Source organism: Agelaius tricolor, unplaced genomic scaffold (assembly GCF_023055355.1).
Source record: "Agelaius tricolor isolate 1412-34295 unplaced genomic scaffold, bAgeTri1.0.p SCAF_1, whole genome shotgun sequence".
In the NCBI taxonomy this organism is placed as follows: Eukaryota; Metazoa; Chordata; class Aves; order Passeriformes; family Icteridae; genus Agelaius; species Agelaius tricolor.
The window spans coordinates 58,084,823-58,105,227 of NW_027269261.1; the positions used below are offsets into that span (position 1 = coordinate 58,084,823).

Below are 20,405 nucleotides of genomic sequence, written 5' to 3' on the forward strand. Positions count from 1 at the left end.
TGGCGTGGCTGTTCAAACAACCTTGAATTGGATGGATTACCAAATCAGATTCAATCATTCCTACTGGATGCTGTTAAATGCAAAGGCACTTTCTTGTTTTGCAGGATATATTTCGTTCTCAAATGGTTAGGTCTTTCTCTACTAGAGAAAAGGCAGGAATAATGTTGCTGGAAAGCATGGGAAATCATGTGTCCAGGCAGGATCTGAATTTCTCTTGGCATTAGAGTCCCAATAGTAAATTCAGCCACACATGCCTGTATTGATTTATAAGGAGCAAATTCTATTTAATCTCATGGTAAGCATGATTATAAGATTCAGATATTAACTCTGTAAAATAGTTTAATTTTACTTCTTTATTAAAGAATTCCTTTTCTGCTGTCTCCTTGAATTACAGTTTTCTTTTTTTTTTCTTCTATTTGGGAGTAGGACTTAATTTTAATTTCATTTAAACTTTAGATTTAAGAGGATACTCTGAACCATAAACATTAGGTTTGAGAATCATAGATAGCAATTTAGTGTTCTTCCTTACCAGCCATTTAACCTGACACTGCATGCACAAACTCACCCAGCGAGGGTGTCAGACTTTGCTCATCTGTGTGTTATCCTGATTTCAACATCAGCTCACTCTGTGTTTCCCAAGCAGCCTTTACCTTGGAAAAGTTGCACTGCAGCACCATTTCATGGCTTCTCTAGTATGTTAACTCTCTGGTGTTGCTTCCAAACAACCTACTGAATCAAATGTGCTAGTGACTCACCAGAGGCAGTCACTAGCACATTTGATGAATGAATGAATAGGATGAATATTGGATGGGGACAACAGACTTGAATGCACACTGCTGGATCAATCTTCTGCAATTGGAGGGCAAAAGTTCACAGAATCATGAGTTGCTTCTAAAAACTAATGAGGGTGTCCACTTCTACATCATCCTGCCTGCTTTAAGTAGAAGTTACACTCTACTGATGGTTTGGGATAAAGCTAGGAGTGCAGGAGTAAATATGTGAGAGAGTCAAGAGCATGAGAACAACATGAGCTTATATTTTACTGATTATGTGAAAAATTTTAAGCTGATCCTGCTTGTGGTCTTATGCTGTTTTTCTCCTGTCAGGTAGTATAATACTATGCTATTTGGCTGTTTTCTGTGCTTGAATCTGTTTTAATGCAACTTGTGAACAAGAGCAAAGCAAGGGATATCTGCAGAGGCTTGGGATCCCACTGATGTTAGACCAGGGAAACAAAGCAGATGGGCCAAGGAGAGGAGCCAGTGGGAGCTGGACTCAGCTCAGGGAAACATTTGAAGGGTGACAGGGAGAATGGGTGGGATATAATGCAATTACATGTGGGATCAGGCTTATCAGGTTTTAGGACCAGTTACTCATTGGGAAAGAATGGTAAAACAAAGGAGCAGAACACCAAGTAGGCTTTACTAGCAAGCAGGCTTTTGAGAGCTATTCAAGCCTGGTTTAGCTCCACATTTTTAACAATCTTAACCTCGTTTTCAATTCTAGCTCTAGATCCTAGTTTTCATCTCTCCTGCTCTATATCCCCTGACTCCCTGGCTACAAACAGCATCTGCTAACCAATCCCTGTGCCTCCTTCCCATCAAATATTATCACATAGTGGGTCTTTTCCTTACTCCAATGCAAAATTGGTTTTCTGCTCAGCCCTGGCCTCTCCAGCATCTCTGGCACCTTCCCCAGTTTTCTGTATCTCCCATTTCCACTGAGGTAGTCACTAGGTCACTGTGTTATGGTGCACATCTGGTGGTAAAAGTCTAACAAAAAAAAAAACTGCATAAGTGGGTGAGTGCAGCTGTTTCTGCTGCATGGAGAGGTTTGAAAGGCTGTGAGTCTTAATTGAGTTTGTAAAACTCATCAATAAACACTGTGTGTTAGACATTTTAATCAGATCAGCTTTTCCTACTGGTTTTCAAAACCAAAGAAGCTAATTGTGGTAGCCAAAGGTTTGTTAACACACGTCCAGGATAGTTTGGGAAAACTTGCATGCATCAGGTCAGCAGACTCTTTTGCAAGCTTTCCTCATGTTAAAGGTCTATATATACTCCTTCAAAAACTATACTCCTTCCTTAGAGCTTTTGCCAGTTTAAGGCTTGGCTCTGGTTCTTCTCTCAATATCATTGTCTCAAATCTGATTAAAATTCACCTACATTGGTGTGAATGCTCTGAAGAAAGCAAAGAACACTCATATTGCCATTTTATTCAAAGATGACAATGCAGATTTGAAGAAATCTTATTAATCTCTATCTAAATGGATCTGATCTTGGAAAACTGGGCTTGAGAATATTGTCAGCAATTGTTCCTGGTACAAAAACAGTCATTCTGTAAGTTTTCCACAAGAAAATGACAAAACAGAGGTGTCTTTCATCTGCCACACTGGCACTCCTCACTATTGTCTTGTGACAAGGATGTGACTTGTCAAGGCATTATGTTTGACAGGATCCTTGTAAACTGTTGATTTATCCTTTTGTGCCTTTCCTTCTTTCCTCTTTCCCCTCACTGATGCACACAGTATCTAAATCTCTCTCCAGTTCTAATCTTGTGGTGTTTGTTCTCATTTATTTGATCACTGTGAGGATCACCATAGGTGGAAGTTTATCAGATCTTATTTCAGAGTCAGGGTACATTGGTTAGCACAGTGGTTAAAATATAAACAACAGTAGGAGGCTTTTTAAATAGATACTGACCCTTGAAATTGGGTTTACTGTAAGTTCAGAAAAATACCCCCACAAAAGTAATTGCAAACAATGTCAGAACACAGAGGACAATTTTTTTAATAAATTCCCTTAAACATAAATTCTCTAAATTTCAGAATCAGGAAACATCAGAAAACAGACACTGATCTGATATCACTGATATCACTTACTTGCTAAGAGGAAAGAATCAAAGGAAAGATTTTGTTATCTTTAGATGTCTTCAAAGGAAGGGAAAATTTCAAAAGGCATGTCTAGAGTTATATTGCACATGCACAAGACTGGGATGAGCGTGAAGTAAAGGAGTTCATGTAATTACTCCAAAGAGTAATGCCATGACACAGAGCCGTGAGCAGCTGGGAAATAAGGAAGGTATTTTTACTTTCTTTTCAAATACCTATAGAAAAAGTAACAAAAGTGAGACTTACATAGCCCTGATGCACAGAGCCAGAGGGAACTTTGGGCAACAACCCCAGATGGATAATGTGGATGGCTTCTAACAGCAGATGCTGCTGACCGTAAAGTAGGGAGGAGTTCGGGAGAAGGAAAGGCAGCCAAGTTAAAAATAAATTCTGTCCTTGCTCTGCACATGAAAGAACACAGAGGGTAGAAGATCTGGTAGATAAACTCATCTCTGATTTCTGGCCATAGATGCTAATGGATCCCAGGTAAGGAAAATGACAATAAGGAGATACAGAGAGGATGTTTTTCCAGTAGTGAAAGCTTCTGTCTCTAAAATGTTCATTTGTTCTGACTGCTGCCAAATGTAAGAAACCAGCAGAATAAAGTCAGACAAATGAGAAGCTAGAAGTGAGCAAACTAAGTGTCACCTTTATAGTAGAAAGATCTAAAGAATTAATTAGTGAGGTTTCTGCATTGCTGAAAAAATATCTGGAAATACAGGGATTGTGCAATTAATTGCCTTTAACAGAGGTGTGGAGAGCATTAAAGCCATAGGGAATCTGACAGCCAGCACTTAGCACACAGTGTGCTACAAGTCTTTGCACATGAGGGACAACTGCATCATGTTGCTGTGAGACAAGAGGGTAAAATCAATCTTCATCTCCTACACAGAGAACATCAGAGTAACCACAGCTAAGCTAAAGAATTATGGACAGCAGAGAGATTGTGCAGCTTTGAGCCCTGCTCGAGTATCCCTGCCTGTAATATCCAGCGCTAGCAGTGCTTTGGGAGGTGGTTCAGCAAAACTGCTGTAGTGATCTGCTGTAGCCTGCTCCACATTTCTGTCAGGGGGAGCACATGTCCTGCACCCAAACTTGTCCTTCCTTGATTTTGTTATTCTACTGCTGTCACCACCCTGCCTAAAGAGTGCTACCCACTCTTTACATGTGGGGCTGCAAAACACAGACAAAGAAGCAGCACTTAACAGGGCCTGAAATGCAACCCATATGCCTGATTTTCCTTTTAGTTCTGTTCTTCTTGGAAGAGTCTGTAAGAAAGTGAGAATCTTTTTGTATTCAGGCTCCTCAAAGACTGGTGCACACCAGGTCATTGCTGCAGCTCTTTGTGTTTAGCAGTTCCTGTCTCTGCTGCTCCAAGTCACAGGACTCAGCTGTGCGCTGTGCTCTGGAGCCCATGCAGGGGGAGGGTTGTTGAACTCTTATCAGTCCTTCCTCTGACACCTAGTGCTGCAACTCAACCCTTTCACCACTCTGTTCAAAATGTTTAGAGTCACTGGGGAGTCCTTGGATGAGGGTAAGGGAAATTTGGCAGCAGAATGTGAAAGAGAAAATGAAGAAAAGAAGCATAAAAATTATTCCACTTCTGGTTAGAAAAGCAGAGGACAGACTGCATGGAGAAATTTTGCATTTTACCCAACAGTTGTTCAAGTGCTTCCAAAGACCCTTGAAATGCCTGCTATTTGTAAAGTGCTGTTCTGGTCTTTTTCTACACACTTGGGCAGTTTTATACCATGATCAGTGCTGCAGTGTTTGGCTAACTGATTCTAGTCAGCAATGAAATCAACTGTCTAGAAACGTCATTGAAATAAGATGAATATTTATAGTTCTTTACTTTGACAGTTTCAGAAAAGAAGGATAAGCCACCTCCATTTTCCACACAAAGTTTATATTGAAATTTCCAAGTGCATTTTCTGCTTGTCACTTACATATAGGTTTATTTCCATGCTTATTCTTGGGTCATTAACTTGCATAAAGGAGGGATGTTCTAACCAGTCTAATCTTATTGAAAGTAAGTGTTAAAAGGGTAAGGCAGAAAATGCAGTTAATGTTCCATTCAGGGCTGTTTAGAATGGGATCAGTTCAAGACACTTGAGTCACAGAGATTTTCAACCATATGTCAGCAAGGTGAGAATACTACCTCTAGGTTAATTTAATATTCTGACAAATTGCATTTGTGTGTGTGGGTATGCATATTGTGTGAATGTGTTTATGTGTGTGAATATAACCTACTATAACATCTTTGTTAATGGCAGTTCCAGTTTAATAGATTTTGTATAAAACTCCTCAATTCTTTCATCATTTTTATGTCCCTATGCAAAAAGACCTTGTCATTGGATTCCACAGCGTGCATTTGCTGAAGACAACATTGGAAAAATTGATTGGTTCTTTTTTTCCTGACTCTCATGTAAACTCCCAAGTTAAGATCAGGAAATTTTGCATTAGAAATCATGGAAAATTTGCTGATCAGCTTTATTACTTGCTGGTATTACATTTTAATGCAAAGTAAATTTCTGAAAGATATGCCATTTACATGTCCTGTGTGTCCCAAAGACTGTCCCAATAGCATACCATGTTCTATTTTTGGCATAGAAAGTGCAGAAATATGAGTCATCACAAACAGTGGGGTGGAAGGTGGATGAAAGTGGGATTAAAAAATTAAACAGATGATGCTGTCAGCAACTGGAATTATCTTAATAACTTTTTCTAAACTTGTTCTGAAAAAGTTTTAAAATTTTTAACTTTTTAAAAGTTTTTAACTTCTTGAAAAAAAAAGCTTTTCTAGCACTCAGAAAATTTTGAAGTGTTGCAGTTGTCTACAGGGTTAAGACCCAGGAAAATAAAAAAATCCAGTGGAACTAGATCTGAAAATGTGTCAGAATAAGGACGTACAGATCACCAAAGCAGATCCAGACAGATGAAATGAGAAGAACAGTACTTGTGTGTCAAGGATGCAGAGTCCCATCCAATGATAAAGTGCTGGGTCCAAGTTCTTACATTCTATGACAATATATTGACACAGTCCTAGTAGTAATAACACTGTCCTACTATTCAACTGTAAATATGAGAAAATATTTATTCTTTGGGCACATCAAAGACTGGAAAATGCACAAAATCTTGCCAGAAGTATCACGTGAAAAGGTGCCTGAATTAGGACAGATGACTGATTAAGTAAATTAAGAATTCCCAGGCTGCTAGAGAACAGATAGCTGCAACTCAGCTGGAGAAAATAATGCAAGATATCCAGACTGTATTCTCACAAAAGCCAAAAAACTACCCCAAGTTACAGAACAACACAGAGGAAAGACTCAAATAACTGTGAAATCAAGTCAGAGAAGATTCACAGAATATTGCAAAGTGAAGGCCTGACAGTCTTTACCTCCTGAGAACATCCTATAGCAAGAGGATGGGCTGTTAATGAGTCACACAGATTTCTGGGCAAGACACCTGATTTCCAAATGTGATGCTCAATAACATCAACATTGCTATTTTGACAGTCACCCCAAGTCTAACCAAAGAGCACTGAGAGGTACAGTGACAAAAGTGTCCAAGAAGGGTAGCCTTTTTTAAACCTTAAACTCAAGAACCTTTGGTTTACATGAAACAGCAGCAACATTTCAGTGACACGGGGGCTGTTGGGTTCCATGTCTGTCCTGCTGTGATCTGTGCCTTACAGGCAGACTGTGCAAAGCCTCTGCAGGCAGCAGCATCACCCAGGGGGACAGATCCCCAGCAGGCACAGCTCAGCATCTGCTAGCAAAAGACAGAATCAAATACCAGAAATTTCCATTAGACAGTACCCACAGGACCTGCAGAATGTCTCACAGGAACCAAAAGAAACAGGAACAATTTTTGGGCCAGGCCATTTATTACAGAGAATTGGTGCCAATGTTTTTTTAAAGAACAGCACTTCTGGCAGAACTTTCAAAGCCAACAGTGCATGGGGGACATAAAGCAAGTGCCAGATGGCAGCAAGCCTTGTGTGTGCTCAACAGGTTCTGAAAGCATCCAAATTTACTGACCATGAAGCTCAAGAAAAGCCCTTGGGGCTGTAGTACAACAGGAGAACGAGGCAGAGACACACTGAGGACTATACCTGAGCAAGGGGAGCTGGTTTTGAGGTAATATTTCAGGTTTTTCTCTGATCTTATCCTACTGGTTGATTAGTGAGGGAACTAGCAACAGCAGGCTGCAGAAGTGGCTGTAGGCTGAAACTTGGTCCCCTGTACCAGCCTGTTCAGATGATCACACAGGAAAAAGTGAGGGAGAGCCACCACCATTTCCAGCATTCCTTGGTTAGAGTACCAGGGGTACTGTGAGAAATCCACACTAAGGGCCACATGCTTGGAAAAGGCAGCCTGCTCTTATGGCCCTGGTGGGGATACAGAACTAAAGGCAGACTGAAGGGGAGAGCAGGAACTTGGAGAGGGCAACAATATTCAGGACTTGGAAGGAATCCAAGGAAAAGGTGCTGTCAAGGAAGACTCTTACAGAAGAGCTATTCAAACAAAAGAAAATGATGAATGGGTCAGAATGGAAGCCATAAATCATTGATGAAGATTATTAAGGAGTAAGCAGAGAATCTGCAAATATTTTACTGCTTTTTAGCTGTAGCTTTTTTAAAAATCCCAAAATGAGTTTTTGTACGGTTCTTTATAGCAATAATAAAATACCTCAATACTAGATATAGATACTTTCTATAACATGTTCAACAGGAAGACTTAAAAATCTAGACGCCCTTGTTCAGATTTAGAGGTCCATTTCTATTGGACAGGCGTACATTTTTTTCATAAGTAGGTCAACACATATTCTGTTTAGAAGTGGTATGTTTTTAAAGAACTCATAGTAAACTAGAACAACAGCAAAAAATTCTGGAATTAGTTTTGTTTACTGACTGGGAATCTAGGGGTCAGGTGTGTTTCTGCTGTTTTTTGTTGCTGCTGGAACATTCCCCACTCAGTTTCGTTTGGTTACTGCAGTACTGCCTGAAGTATCCCAGACTTTCCTGACACTTCTAGTGGCAATCTTTTTCCACCATCCAGGCCTGATTCCATGGCTCTGGGAGGCTTGACTAACCTGTGGGTGCTCTTTCTCCATTTCCCTGCAGGAGAGTTAGCCTAGATTTACATCGATTTGAATTCTTTCAAACCTAAGGTGTTTCCCAGACAAGCAAGATTTTGTGAAACCAAGGTTGAATTTTCCCAAAATATAGTTTATTTAGATGTGGGATTCTGTCTCTGCTCCCCCTCCCACGCTGATTTTGTGACCAAGCTGCATGGCATAGCAGGGCTCTCTTTCCCACTGCTTAAATGCAAAAATGGTGTGTTGATTTTCCTATTCTAATATACTTCAGAAGAAACCTAGCCTGTAGCATTTTTTTTTTTTGGCTGTGATCACCAGAAGATAGGAAGTAGCTGTCACCATGTGGCAAGCTGAACAAAAAAAAAGGAGAAATTGCAAGGTAAGAGAGAAGAAAAAAGTGAGAGAGAAGCCAATAATTACTGTCTATGTTAGAGAAAAACACTTCTTAATAATGCTGATGATTTACACTATTATTAGAGTGACTATTCTTATATTTATTTTCATAACATCAATTTTGTTGCTAAATGACACGGGAAAGGGAAGAAAGTACAACAACCTCTGGAAGACTTATGGTGAAATTCAGAGACAGGAACAGGTTTTGTTCTTTTTTTCCCCCCATATTCTATGGATGCACATACAAAGAAGAATCCTTATCTTTGTTTTACAGGTGAAATATTAAAAAGGTGGGTCTGGCAAGCGGGGTGGGAAGGGCAGCCCTTGCATAGAGCTCAGCAAGGCCAAGTGTGCTGGTGGGAGCTGGGACTGAATGAGGACAGACAGCAGCATCACTGCTGGGAGCTGCAGGGATGGGGAACTGCCTCCTGCTGCAGCAAAGGCCAGTCTAAGACAACTGGGCATTCTCAACCCTGAGCACAGGTGGAGTGAGAGCTGGGCACCAGGACACCACTGGGTTGGTTTTTCATGCTAGACTGTGAACAAGATTTGTGAACACCATATTTGCAGCAGAACTATTAAAGTATTTCCCAAGTTAAAAAATGGCCACTTGTTTGCTGACAATAGTGATTCTCACTCAATACGTCAGTGAAAGCAGGGAAAGAAATGAACCTTAATACAATACTGAAGAATAAAATATCCCAGAAAGATAAACACTAATGTTAAAAAAGACAGGCTTGGAGACTTTGAAAAAAACATTTATAAGAACATGTAGAAGGACTACAAACTAAAGTCTCCAAAGGGACTTGATTAAAAAACCAAGCCTTTAGAAGAAAGAAAAGATATCTGATGAACCACATCAACAATTACATTCTGAAACAAAAACAAGTACATTTCAAAGAATAAGTACTTTTCTGAAAAAAAGATTGTGGGACTTAGTCTACAAATAAAGTATTGTTAACCACAGGATACAATAGGAATATTCAGGAGATGGGTTTCTCTCTATTAAAGCTTATTGTTTAGCTATTAAAAAGCACAAAAGGAAAATAATTTAATAAAAACATATGCAAAGATGCACTAACAGTACAAAGGGAACAACTGTATTTTGAAAAGTTAAAAAGCAACAATGCTGCACTGAGTTACAGACAAGTTCTAGCTCCAATATCCAACGCTTCCAAAACACTTCACAAAAATTAGATTTAATGACGTGCTGTTACACTGCCATCCTGTGGCAAATTACCTGAAGTTTCCTGAGAACACAAGCGTTTCCCAAATGATAACCTGCTATCAAAAAGCCTTAGCATTTTTGTTCTGAGGACAGGAAAACATCAGTGGAGATTTAGCTACACCTCTGGAGATGTTGCTCAAGAAACACTAATATGAAAACACAAAAAAATTTGTCTTCAGAGGGTTCATGATATCATTGTCTGGACACACAATATGAACCTGTGGTTTCTGAAACCTGGTTTTCTGGCAGTGAAATAAAATGCGTTTACCTTCTTTTCCTCATGTTGCAAAGTAAATAGACATTCTAGCTCGTTAAACATATTGAAATACAAGGGACTGTTCATGTTACTCTCCTAATAACTTCAGCCAATTTAAAACAAAAAATACTTATTTAAAATTACTTAAAATTACTTATTAAAAATTTAGGAGTCTTGCATCCCAGTTAATACCAGATCCATAGGATTCTGCCACTTCATAATTCCAGCTTTGCTTCAAGTCTCTGCATTAATATGATAAGACTTGATTTCCTTTAAACATTTTACTGAAAACATGTTCAAGAAAGGAAGAAGAAACTAGGTTTCTTTATATGTTTTGCTGAATTTCAATGTAAGATTTTTTTTTTGCTTTTGGCCTACAAGTAAAAACTGTAGTAGACTGAGAAAAAACTTTTCTGTATTACAGAATTTTAGCTTTTGGAGAACTGCCACCCACAAGAAGTTGATAATACACAACAAAAATAAAATTTGTGGTCATAACTGGTCTTGTACTTATTCTGGAGAGAACTTTGAGAAGGTAAATGTGGCTCAAAAAAGTCAATGATAATAAGGAATATTCTTCAACTCTCTTCTGAGAAAGGACTGCTTACTTGCCCCCATGAACTAAGGGCACCCTCTTCAGGACGAGGAGACAAGTCGAGGACAGAACTAACAATGAAATCTTTTCAGTTCAAAGACTTGCAGATCTCTGAGAAGCAGCCACAGAAATTTAGATTGCCAAATAAACACCTACAGGTATTTCTACTGCCAATATCCACACATTTGGGGCTTTCCAGTATAGTTAGTCCTTATGACTTGCATTCAAAGCCCTAGAAATTCAGCATGCAGGATGCAAGATCCTCAGGATGCAGAACATCTTGCACAGTTGTTCTCTAATTATTAAAGAAGTTGATTATTGAATTTAACCTTTTGACCCTACTTTTTCTTATCAATATATGTAAAATTCTTCTCTCAGGTGCCCCAACTCAAGCTCCAACTTATGTCAAACAATCAGATTGTTTGCTCAGAATACCAAATACCAGAAACCTGGTTATCTTTTGCTATCAAGAGAAAATAACCCACTGATCTGTTAAACAATTAACTTCTGCCAAAATATCACTGCGCCTTTAGCACTCTCTAAGTTAACCACCCCCAGATCTTGTTTCTATTTTGTGCACTCGAGTGACACCTCGAGGCTGTCCCTGCATGTGACAGATTTTACCTTCTGTTGAAAGTTAGGTTCTGACAAGAACCTTGATCCATTCTTCACCATCCTGGAATTCTTGTGAGATTTTCAGAACGCATCTGGTATCTACAAACTGTTCACCTGTAACCCGTAATATGCCACCTTAGCTCATGCCCCTTTCTACTTCCCACACATCCCAAATGTAAGATAATGGAAAGCTTTCTCTGTACAAGCACCTAAAACTGAAATATCAGGTGAACACAGGGAGCACATGCTTTTGAAACTATTGAAAACTCCATACATAAGTGTCCATATTTTTCAAAAGCCTTGCTTTTATCCTTCCAGCAGAATAGGAATTGCACACTTGTCTCTGCTTACAAACAGGATGTGTTGTGCTTGGAGTATGCTCTATTTTCTTTGGTTTGTTCCACAGGCCATCAGACAAAACTCATCCTGTTATTTTGGGGGCTGTACAGGTTCCCCTGCATTCTTTAGGTGCTGCTCCTGACTTGCATTGCTTTTGCAATAATGAACAAAGTCCAATTTTTTTTTTTTTTAAATGTCACTGTCAGGAAATGGAAAAAAAAAATATTTGTGACACTGACACAGGAATACACATTGCAACATCTTTAGCTGTAATGGAAGTGTGATTAGCAGCCTCAGAAACTGCTTAATATCAGCAGGTCATGTTTTGCATTACACAAAGTGCATCAGAAGAACTGTAAGACATAGGACCTCGTAAGAAATAACATAAGGTGAAAAAGTCTCTACATCAGCATGTCAACAGCTGATTTCTATCTGGAACATTCTTAACTCCAGAACAGTGATTTTTAACTAGTCCAGGATGAAAGGAACAAATTTAACATAGACTTATTTGTTTTATCAATTATTTATGAGTAAGAACTTCAGTATTGTCATCTGTCTCTACCCCCCAAAAACCAACTAAACAAGTCAGCTAAAGAGGTCAGATTTATTCTCCCCTGACACGGAATATGGCCCTGACCACTACTTGCTTATAGATCTTAGATGGCACAAATACCTAATGTGTGTCAAAGGTGTAATGGTCACAGAAATCTTAAAGACATTCTTTTGAAACAAGTGTTCCTAGAAACTTGGCACAAGCTTTTGCTAGTAATAGAAAACCTGTTGATGTCTTGTGCCAGGCTTATTTAGAAGGCTTTATAGCCCATCACTGCTGATCAATTTAGACAATATCGAATCTGCTTTCCATGTCAGTGACTAAAAATGACAGGTTTTGAGTTTGCCATAACTGAGCCTCTCAGCTGCGAGTTAGTTAGTTAGGAAGGAACATCTGGATTTCTGGTCCAATCTCTTGTTCAATGCAAGGCCAACCTGAAAGTGAGACCAGGTTGCTCAAGGCCATTATTTCATGGAGTCTGGGGTACTACGAAGGACAGAGAGATAAAAGAATGGAGATACACTAAGGATAAAGGGAAGCACAAGAATGCTGAGCAGTTGGGGTTTGTTTGTGTTATGCCAAGGCAACCCAGACACCTGCCTAACTCAACCAGAAATATCCTCACCTATCAGCTGAGGGCATGCAAGCATTTGAGAAAGCAGAGGACAGATGAGTACAAAAAGAGATAGTGGTGTCTGTCACTAACAACACATGAGGAACAGGGAAGCCAGGTTTCAGAAGGTACATTCTTTTGGAAGCCAGTGTAATTCATTGACAGAATTTTGAGGGATGCAATGCTTGGGATTATGTCACAAGCTCAGGTTCACAAGCATTTGCTCACCTCTAGTTCTGCGAATTGCTGCCAACTGAAGGCTAATTTTACCCAACTCTACTTCTGAAACAAACTAACCACGTTCATCGAAAACCTTGCACTGATTTCTCAAACTTCCTAGCGTATGAGAGACCTTTGACATCTACAATTTGAATCAAATTTTACACAGAAGAAGTGAATTTACAACCTATCAAATATGACAAATATGCTTAAGTTTATTAGGTAATCATCCCTAAGAAGGAAAAAAAAATTCCTCCAAAACACCGCTTAAATCAACGACTAAGTCAGGCAACAAATAAGAGTTTCTCCATAGCTCGCTATTTGTGCTGCTATTTGCAGAAAGTTTGTGGGCATTCCAAGCCCTTGTCACTTGCCCTCCCGAGCCCAACAGAGCCCATTACCCAGGAATATATTCTTCCGCAAGCAACTTTTGTTAGTCTGAGCTCTGAGAGCCAATATGTACTTTCGACACTTTTCTTTTACAGTGGACCCGTGGGAGGGCTCCCGTTTCTAACGCTTTTCACCGGTGTTTGTTTGTTTGTTTGTTTTGTGTTTATTTCCTTCCCCGGCGCTTCCCAGCGCCCGCCGTTTCCTTGGGAGCCGGGATTGTTTTGGGCGGAACCACCGGCGCGGCGCTGCGGAGGGGGGAGCGGGGCCGAGGAAGAGCCCACTGGCGGAGGGAAGGGGGGAGGCGGGGCGGCCGCAGCCGGGCCACGTCGCGGCCGCCACGGGAGCGGACGGGGCCGGGGTGAGCGATGGCCGGGGTGAGCGATGCCGCGCTCCGGGCCGGGCCCCGCTGGGCGTGTGGCGCCGCTGCTCGCAGTGCGCGGCCCCGGGGGCGGGTAGGGCTGGGTAACGCCTCCCCGCCGCTGTTCCCTCCCCCGGCTTCCCTTCCCGCCCCGGGGCGGGGGGCTCAGCCTGGGGCTGGCCACGGCCGCAGCCGCTCGGGGGCCGCGCCAGGACCGCCGCCGTTGGCGCGCGCGGGCGGGGAGCGGGATCGGGGCTGGGGAGCGGGAGCGCGAGCAGGGGCGGGAGCGCGGTCGGGTTGGGCGGCGGCCAGCGCGGGCCGGGGAGCGCGGGCGGGCTCGGCGCGCTCCGGCGGGGAGCGGGAGGCGCAGCCGGCGAGCGTGGCCGGAGTGGCCCCGGCGGGACTGTGCCGGGCCGGCGGGACTGTGCCGGGCCGGCGGGACTGTGCCGGGCCGGCGGGACTGTGCCGGGCCGGCGGGACTGTGCCGGGCCGGCGGGAGCGGCGGCCTAGGGCGGCCTGCGCGCTGCGGCTGTCTGGTGCCGGGGCGGCGGCACGGGGCAGTGCCGCGGGAAGCCCTAATCCCCAGATCGGCGTTGCTCCGCCCCCGCTCCTGCCCTTCTCACGGGCTTTGTAGTTCGCTGGGGTGACGTGCGTGGGCATTGCAGTGAACACACTTCTCCATGTGCTTCTCCATGCCTGGCACCTTGGCCCCACAGCGGGGAGCCTGCCTCGCACGCGGAATGCCCATCTGGATGCGCATCGCATCCTCGCTAAATAATTCCCACGGTTGGTCCAGTTTTGGTGTGTGGTGGGAATGTGCCTTGATATCTTTTAAATCTACCACTATTCTTCCGGGCACAGCAGAATGTCACATTGGAAATTAAAATACTGAGGGTGGTCTCTTGCTGAGAACGCTTTTTCCTAATTAGCATCTAAGATAAAGCAGAAACTTAAAGCTTAATAAACAATAAAAGTTTTCTGTATTTCCTTACATAGAACTGAAGTCAGTAATTTTGCCATCAGAGTCTGTTCTCAACTTCCTCTTGACTAAAGGTGCCAAATTTCAGGAGTAAAAACCCCAACCTCACAGTTCCTATGAAGCAAAAACTTTCTGATACATTACTACTAGAAAACCGAGGGTAACACCAGCTTTTTAAAACACTTTTTTAAACTCTTATTAGTATGGGTGTAAAGTTTTTACAGGCATATCTAAACTGGTAGAAAACTACTGCACTTTTATTAGTTTTTACATTGGTGTTTACCTCATCTGTCAGTTTTCTGGACTTAAATACTGAATTTTCATTAATAAAAGTAGATTGTTTTTTGATGTCAGATTTGTCAATAGTGAAGAGGAACAGATTCATCTCCATGTAATTTTGCTGTATAATTCTGAGCTGAAGCTCTTTGACATGTCAGAGTAATGATCCCTACATGCTAGCTGAGTTAGAAGCCTACTAGTAAAACCCAAGATTTCCCTCTGTGATCCAAAAGATGAGAAATAAAGGCCTGATGTTCTACTGGTTTTCAGCCACTGAAGTCTAGCTCACTTATTGTGACGAAAGAAAAACAAGGAATTTAGTTCAGGAAAATCCTAAGTGTGCAATTATATTTTGTCAGCTCAGTTTCCTAAATGGTTATAATTGGGTAGGAAATTTTTCAGTTCCCATTGCATAGTGCAAATTCTGTATGTTCTGCTTATTGTAGTATGGGTTTGATTTATATCTTTTATTAGTGGTCAGTAAAAGTAGGTTTTGTTTGTAGTGACCCTTGTGGCAGGTTTAGCATAAAATCCCTGTATTACAGATACAGAATATAGCAACTCAATGAATATTGTAAAATACTGTGAAAAGAGGAAGAGTTTAATGTAGAATCTCTTTTTAAATACAAATAGAATATTGGAGAAGAGCAAACTGGGTTATTTTCAGGAAAGTATAGTGACTGGAAGTTTAGGCTTTATGAATTTGTTTTGCTGTTTATTCCTGGTGGCTGGACTGTGCCACTTTCAGGATATGTGTTTTTGTCAGTCTTGGATTGTCTTATGTTTACTAACATGGAAGAGATCCAATCTGATCAGACAAAAATGCGTTTTACAAAATTAATGGTAACTGAGCTTACTCAGACTGGGGCATGGTGGTTGCTGAACTTTGATACACAATTAAATCTCTCCTATTCTAAGGTGAGATTACACTAAGTAAACAGCCTTGTTCTTATCCTTGTTGATTAATGATCTATATTTACACAAGCCTGATAGTTGCTTTAATGCAGCCTGTCAAAGACCATGAAGCTCTAAATTGGAAATGCCTATTGAACAATAGCACTGTCATTAGGGGATTTTATCTCTTAGTTTTATTGCCACAACAGGCTAGACACTGAATAAATAAACAAACAGTGATGCAGTCATTGGTGGATTTTTCTAATTCTTCGTTTTACAGAGAGTGCTTGTAGATGCAAGGCAACCCTAGCCTTTGGTAAGATGTTTATTCCATTATAAGAAAAAATTATCTGTAAAATTAGTATTTTAACCAACCTATTGGTTGGTTGGGTTTTTTGGTGGACTGATTTATTTAACCTTTGACCAGAAACTTCATTTCTGTATTTAGAATAGGTATGCACTTATTTAATTTTGCTTTTGTGTACTATATTGTCTCTCATATTTTTTGCTTGAATTTTAAGAGCCCTTCAGTATTTCATTTATTGTTTCTATTTAGTTTTTGAGGGCTTCTTGAAATCATTCAGCTAATTATAAGATACTTTTTCCATGTTTCTGTGGTTCTCAGTCATTGATTAAAGTGATAGAATCTGCTGTATTTTTTGAATTTATTTAGTCTTCTACTCTTCTAAAATAGGTGTTTTCTAGCCAATTGTGAATTGACTACTTGGAAAGCAGCACTTAGTAACTGTAGTACTTTTAAAATGCCCATTAGGTTTAACCAAGTATAAATTGCAAAAGCAGTTTTATTTTTTAATGGTGTTTTCTCTTCTAATTTATTGTAAGAAGTATTATTTTAAAGAATTACTGGTTTAGTAGTGACAGTAAAGCTTTGCTGTAGGAGTCAGAAGATGTTTTAAATAGTGAAAATATTGCAACTTCATCAGTGTCATTTCAGGCATAGTTTGGATGAGTGTTAGGTGGCCTGGACCAAAATGGTGTGAGAATAATGCAACCAGACATCCTGGCAGTGTTTAATGCTGTTCCTTAATTTGTTAGGATCAGTGCAGTCTGGGTGTCAGGGAATGTGAGTTACTGATGTCTTGACAGGAGGTGTTTCCTAGGGAGACTTTGGAGCTGTTACTTGGTGGGCTGTGGGGGACACAGGTACCAGAGTTCTTGCATGGAAGCCTGAGGGGAACTTCCCACCTTCATAGGAACCTACATTTCATTAGTTCTGCTGTTTACAAAACAGCCCTTTGATTAAACTTTTTTGTAGAGCAGTCTGAATTTTCTTGATGAAAAGATAAACTTGTGTGATATTTTTATTTGCCTTCAAGCTTTGTTTGGATTGCATTTGCAGGCTTTTTTCCACAACCAGGAGAGCCTAACAATTTTTTTTCTTTAGAGAAATGAGTTTCATGTAGTTGCTTGTCTGCTTTATAAAAATACAAATGCTTTATATAAACATAAATATTTACAGATTTGTAATAAAGTTAGATTTGCTGACAGATACTAACCTTTGTATTGAAAACTATCAGCCAGGTTCCTCAATGATACTGTCAGGAGAGGAATCTGATTAGAATGGCTTCAATATAAATGGTTTCATGGGTCATTATTATTTAAATAAACTGTTGGATTTTTTAGAAGGCTGGAGGACAACAGTCCCAAATTATTTGGCTACCACCCAGAAATAGCTAATTAAATTACTGTAATGTTGTTTTTTATTTGCCCTCAAATAATAGGTATCAGAGCTGGGATTTGATAGCAGAAAATTTCTAATAATTCTGACAAATAATTCAGACAAATACTTATTTCTAAATAAAACACAGTCATCCCTAATACTAATTAGCACGGATTTAATTACTAACCTGAAGTCTATGGACCACTTATGCTAATGACAGTTGTTAAATACTTTAAATAGAATGGTGAATTCTGAGGAAGAAGCAGCTGTTGTGTTGAGCCACTTCTAACTGAGGACTGAAAATGCGAGCAGGTAAGGATACTTTGTGTTTGGTTTCCTGTGTATATTTTATGGTTAGAACTAGGTGCAAATGATAGAAGTTATTTCTGTCCCATATAAATCCTTAATGCTCCATTGTCACCTTTTAGAGTTCATGATTATAGCTGGTTTTCAAAGTGGTGTTATTTTCTTATTTTAAATTCAGGGGCTTTTACAAAAAGTTGTAATGACAGTGGTAAATATGCTGTAGCTGAATACTCAACGGCCTTTTTCAGTGGTGTTCCAGGCTGCATTTTGAATTCTTAGTTACAAATTAAGCATTACCTGAGGGGGGCTAGAACACCTAGTCCTTCAAGGGTTGAAATGCTGCTGATGGCAGTGTCATGATTCACAGAAAGACAAGAGTGCCAGCTCCTGGCTCTTGCAGGTCTGTCTCAGGATGGTGCTGCTCTGGTTTCCAGACCCAGTAAGAACCCAGAGCTGCTGCTTCTCCTGGAAGACAGTGTGTCACCTCTGCTCATAAACAGGGAGGGAGGGCAGAAATCTGTCCTCTGCTTTGGCTAGCCCAAGTTTTGTGCTGATTCTGTGTGTGCTCTTCAAAATGTGCTTTCTTCAGGAGACAGGGTAGATGGTGCTGACTTCAGCAACAAGTGAAAGACTGGTGTGTGTGTGTGTGTGTGTGTGTGTCTGTCTGTGCAAAGCTGCTGAATTAACCTTGCATGGGTTATGTTGCCAGTGGAAATTCTTAACAAAGTGAATTTCTTTGGGTAAACTTTCCCTGATAAATAATTCTCATCTTTTGCAATTTTAGAGTATGACTGTTCACCTTTTTTAGCAATGGTGATTAATGAGATAGTAAATCATACTCTTGATTTCTTTTTGCAGTTGAAAGTGAGGCGAAGGCAAAAACCAAAGTCCGCTTTGAGGAGATCTTCAGACGCCATGCTGGCCTAGCAGACACAGAGAAACCAAAGAAAAAGAAGTTTGACTCTCAAGAGAGTATTGTGGTGAGTTACAACACATGCAGGCTTTGGTAGCCTTCCTTAACAGAAAAAAGATCAGGAAAATATATTGCAGAAAGGAGATGTAAGCATTTAAAAAAAAAAGAAGAGCAAAGTATGTTTCTGCATGTACCCATTGGTTTTGGTGTGGCTTTTATTTTCTTCTTTATGTACCAGAAAAGCGTCCCTGTAACTTGGAAGTATGCCAAAATGATGTAGACTATGATAGTGGTGAAAAGAAAGTGTCACATGCAGGCATGCACTTGTTTAATGTCCACCCATACTTGCTTTTCCATATTCCCTTTTCATAAATTTTTTCACAGTTTTTCCTAAATTTTTCATAAAATTTTTCAAATTCAGTACTTACTTTACTGGGAGTTAATTAGATGTTTGAGGGCTAGTAGAATTACATCTGTGAAAGTATTTAATTTTGAGAGTACTACATCTGTGTAATATGGACATATCTGTCTAATACAGCTGTGAATTGAGAACTGATGAGAAAACATAATAATATTAGAGATAATAATTAATTATTCCATTTTCTACTTTTTTAAATCTCAGTAATCAGTGAATTTCTGCATGTGCTGAGCTTTGTGTCTTGAGTGGTTCCTTGTTCACATGTTAGTTTTTTTTTGAAGGTTTTGACCTCAGCTTGTGACTTGCAGCTTAGGAAGGATTCTATCACCCTGACTTTAGTTAGATGACATTTTTGTTTGTGGCATATCTGTCACTAAAGGAGCCTCAGAAATCCCTTTGTGTTATGGTTCATATTGTAGTCTTTTTCCTGAAGAGCAGAATAGAAGTTCAATATGAATATGTTCTGTATATACCTGATTATTGACTTAGAAGATTTGGAATTTGGAAAGAATGTAAATTGTTTAGAAGACAAATGTTCTGTTTTTTTAGTTTCCTCCTGATAGGTTTTATATTTTTAGTCTTTTTTCTTACAATTGTGTCCATATCAGATTCTGGAAATGAATGTTCCTTCATTAATACTCATTTAAGACAAATGGGTGGTATTTCATGTTATATCATAAGTGTTAGATGTAGTTATATATGTTAAGTATATTCAGAATAGATACATTAAACTTAGTATTGCTAAGTATTTGATTATTTGGTCTTAGGTTGACAATTTGAAGTTGGATTTTGTATGGACTTCTAAAAAATTTATATTCCTTGATGTATATGCTATTTAGTCTATAGTCTATACAAAGCATCAACTTGATGTCTAAAAATAGTACAGAGAGTTAGAAGGTGGGGTTTTGTCCTTATTTACTGGCATATATGTAGATAAAAGACTAAGTTCTTTCTCAGTTAAGTTTACTTTTTTAAGAAATGTGAATTTTAAATTCTGTAATATATAAATATTTTTGAACACATAATTGTATGTTCATATGCAACTACATTTTACTTGTAAATAATTTAAGCTTGCTTTGGTTTTAGAATTGGTTTCCAATCCAGAAGTCTCTGATGTGAAACACTAGTGTTTTGGGGTTACGTAGAAACACTTAAACTCACAGTGACCAGAATCAAAACTCAGTGGTATGCAAGCAAATTAAGAAGCATTTTTAGGATCAGTGTGGAAGCTCAAATTTCTGGCTTTGTTGAAGCTATAAATATTACAAATTAAGCCACTTAAAAATTAAGGATTTGAGGAGAGCTTGTATTGAAACATATTGCTGACCACTTGGAGTATTTCCTTAAAAGTGTGACAAAGTTGCAGGAGCTCAGGTTGGTATTTTC

The 20,405-nt window shown here is 39.8% G+C and overlaps 1 protein-coding gene across 6 annotated transcripts in view; it reads left to right on the forward strand.

The window, feature by feature from the left end:
* Nucleotides 1–13,479: 13,479 nt before the first annotated feature.
* Nucleotides 13,480–20,405, forward strand: part of AHI1 (Abelson helper integration site 1) — an 85,922-nt gene continuing 78,996 nt past the window's right edge. Inside the window, exons 1-3 of one of the 6 annotated variants that reach the window (XM_071436074.1) lie at nucleotides 13,480–13,549; nucleotides 17,623–17,694; nucleotides 18,547–18,668. In XM_071436074.1, coding sequence (XP_071292175.1) covers nucleotides 17,685–17,694; nucleotides 18,547–18,668 — 132 coding nt within the window. In that variant the 5' untranslated portion in view covers nucleotides 13,480–13,549; nucleotides 17,623–17,684. Of the gene's footprint in view, nucleotides 13,566–13,620; nucleotides 13,644–13,819; nucleotides 14,689–15,994; nucleotides 16,018–17,622; nucleotides 17,695–18,546; nucleotides 18,669–20,405 lie in introns of those variants that run through there. The other 5 variants (XM_071436064.1, XM_071436102.1, XM_071436084.1 and 2 more) reach the window with 5 other exon arrangements.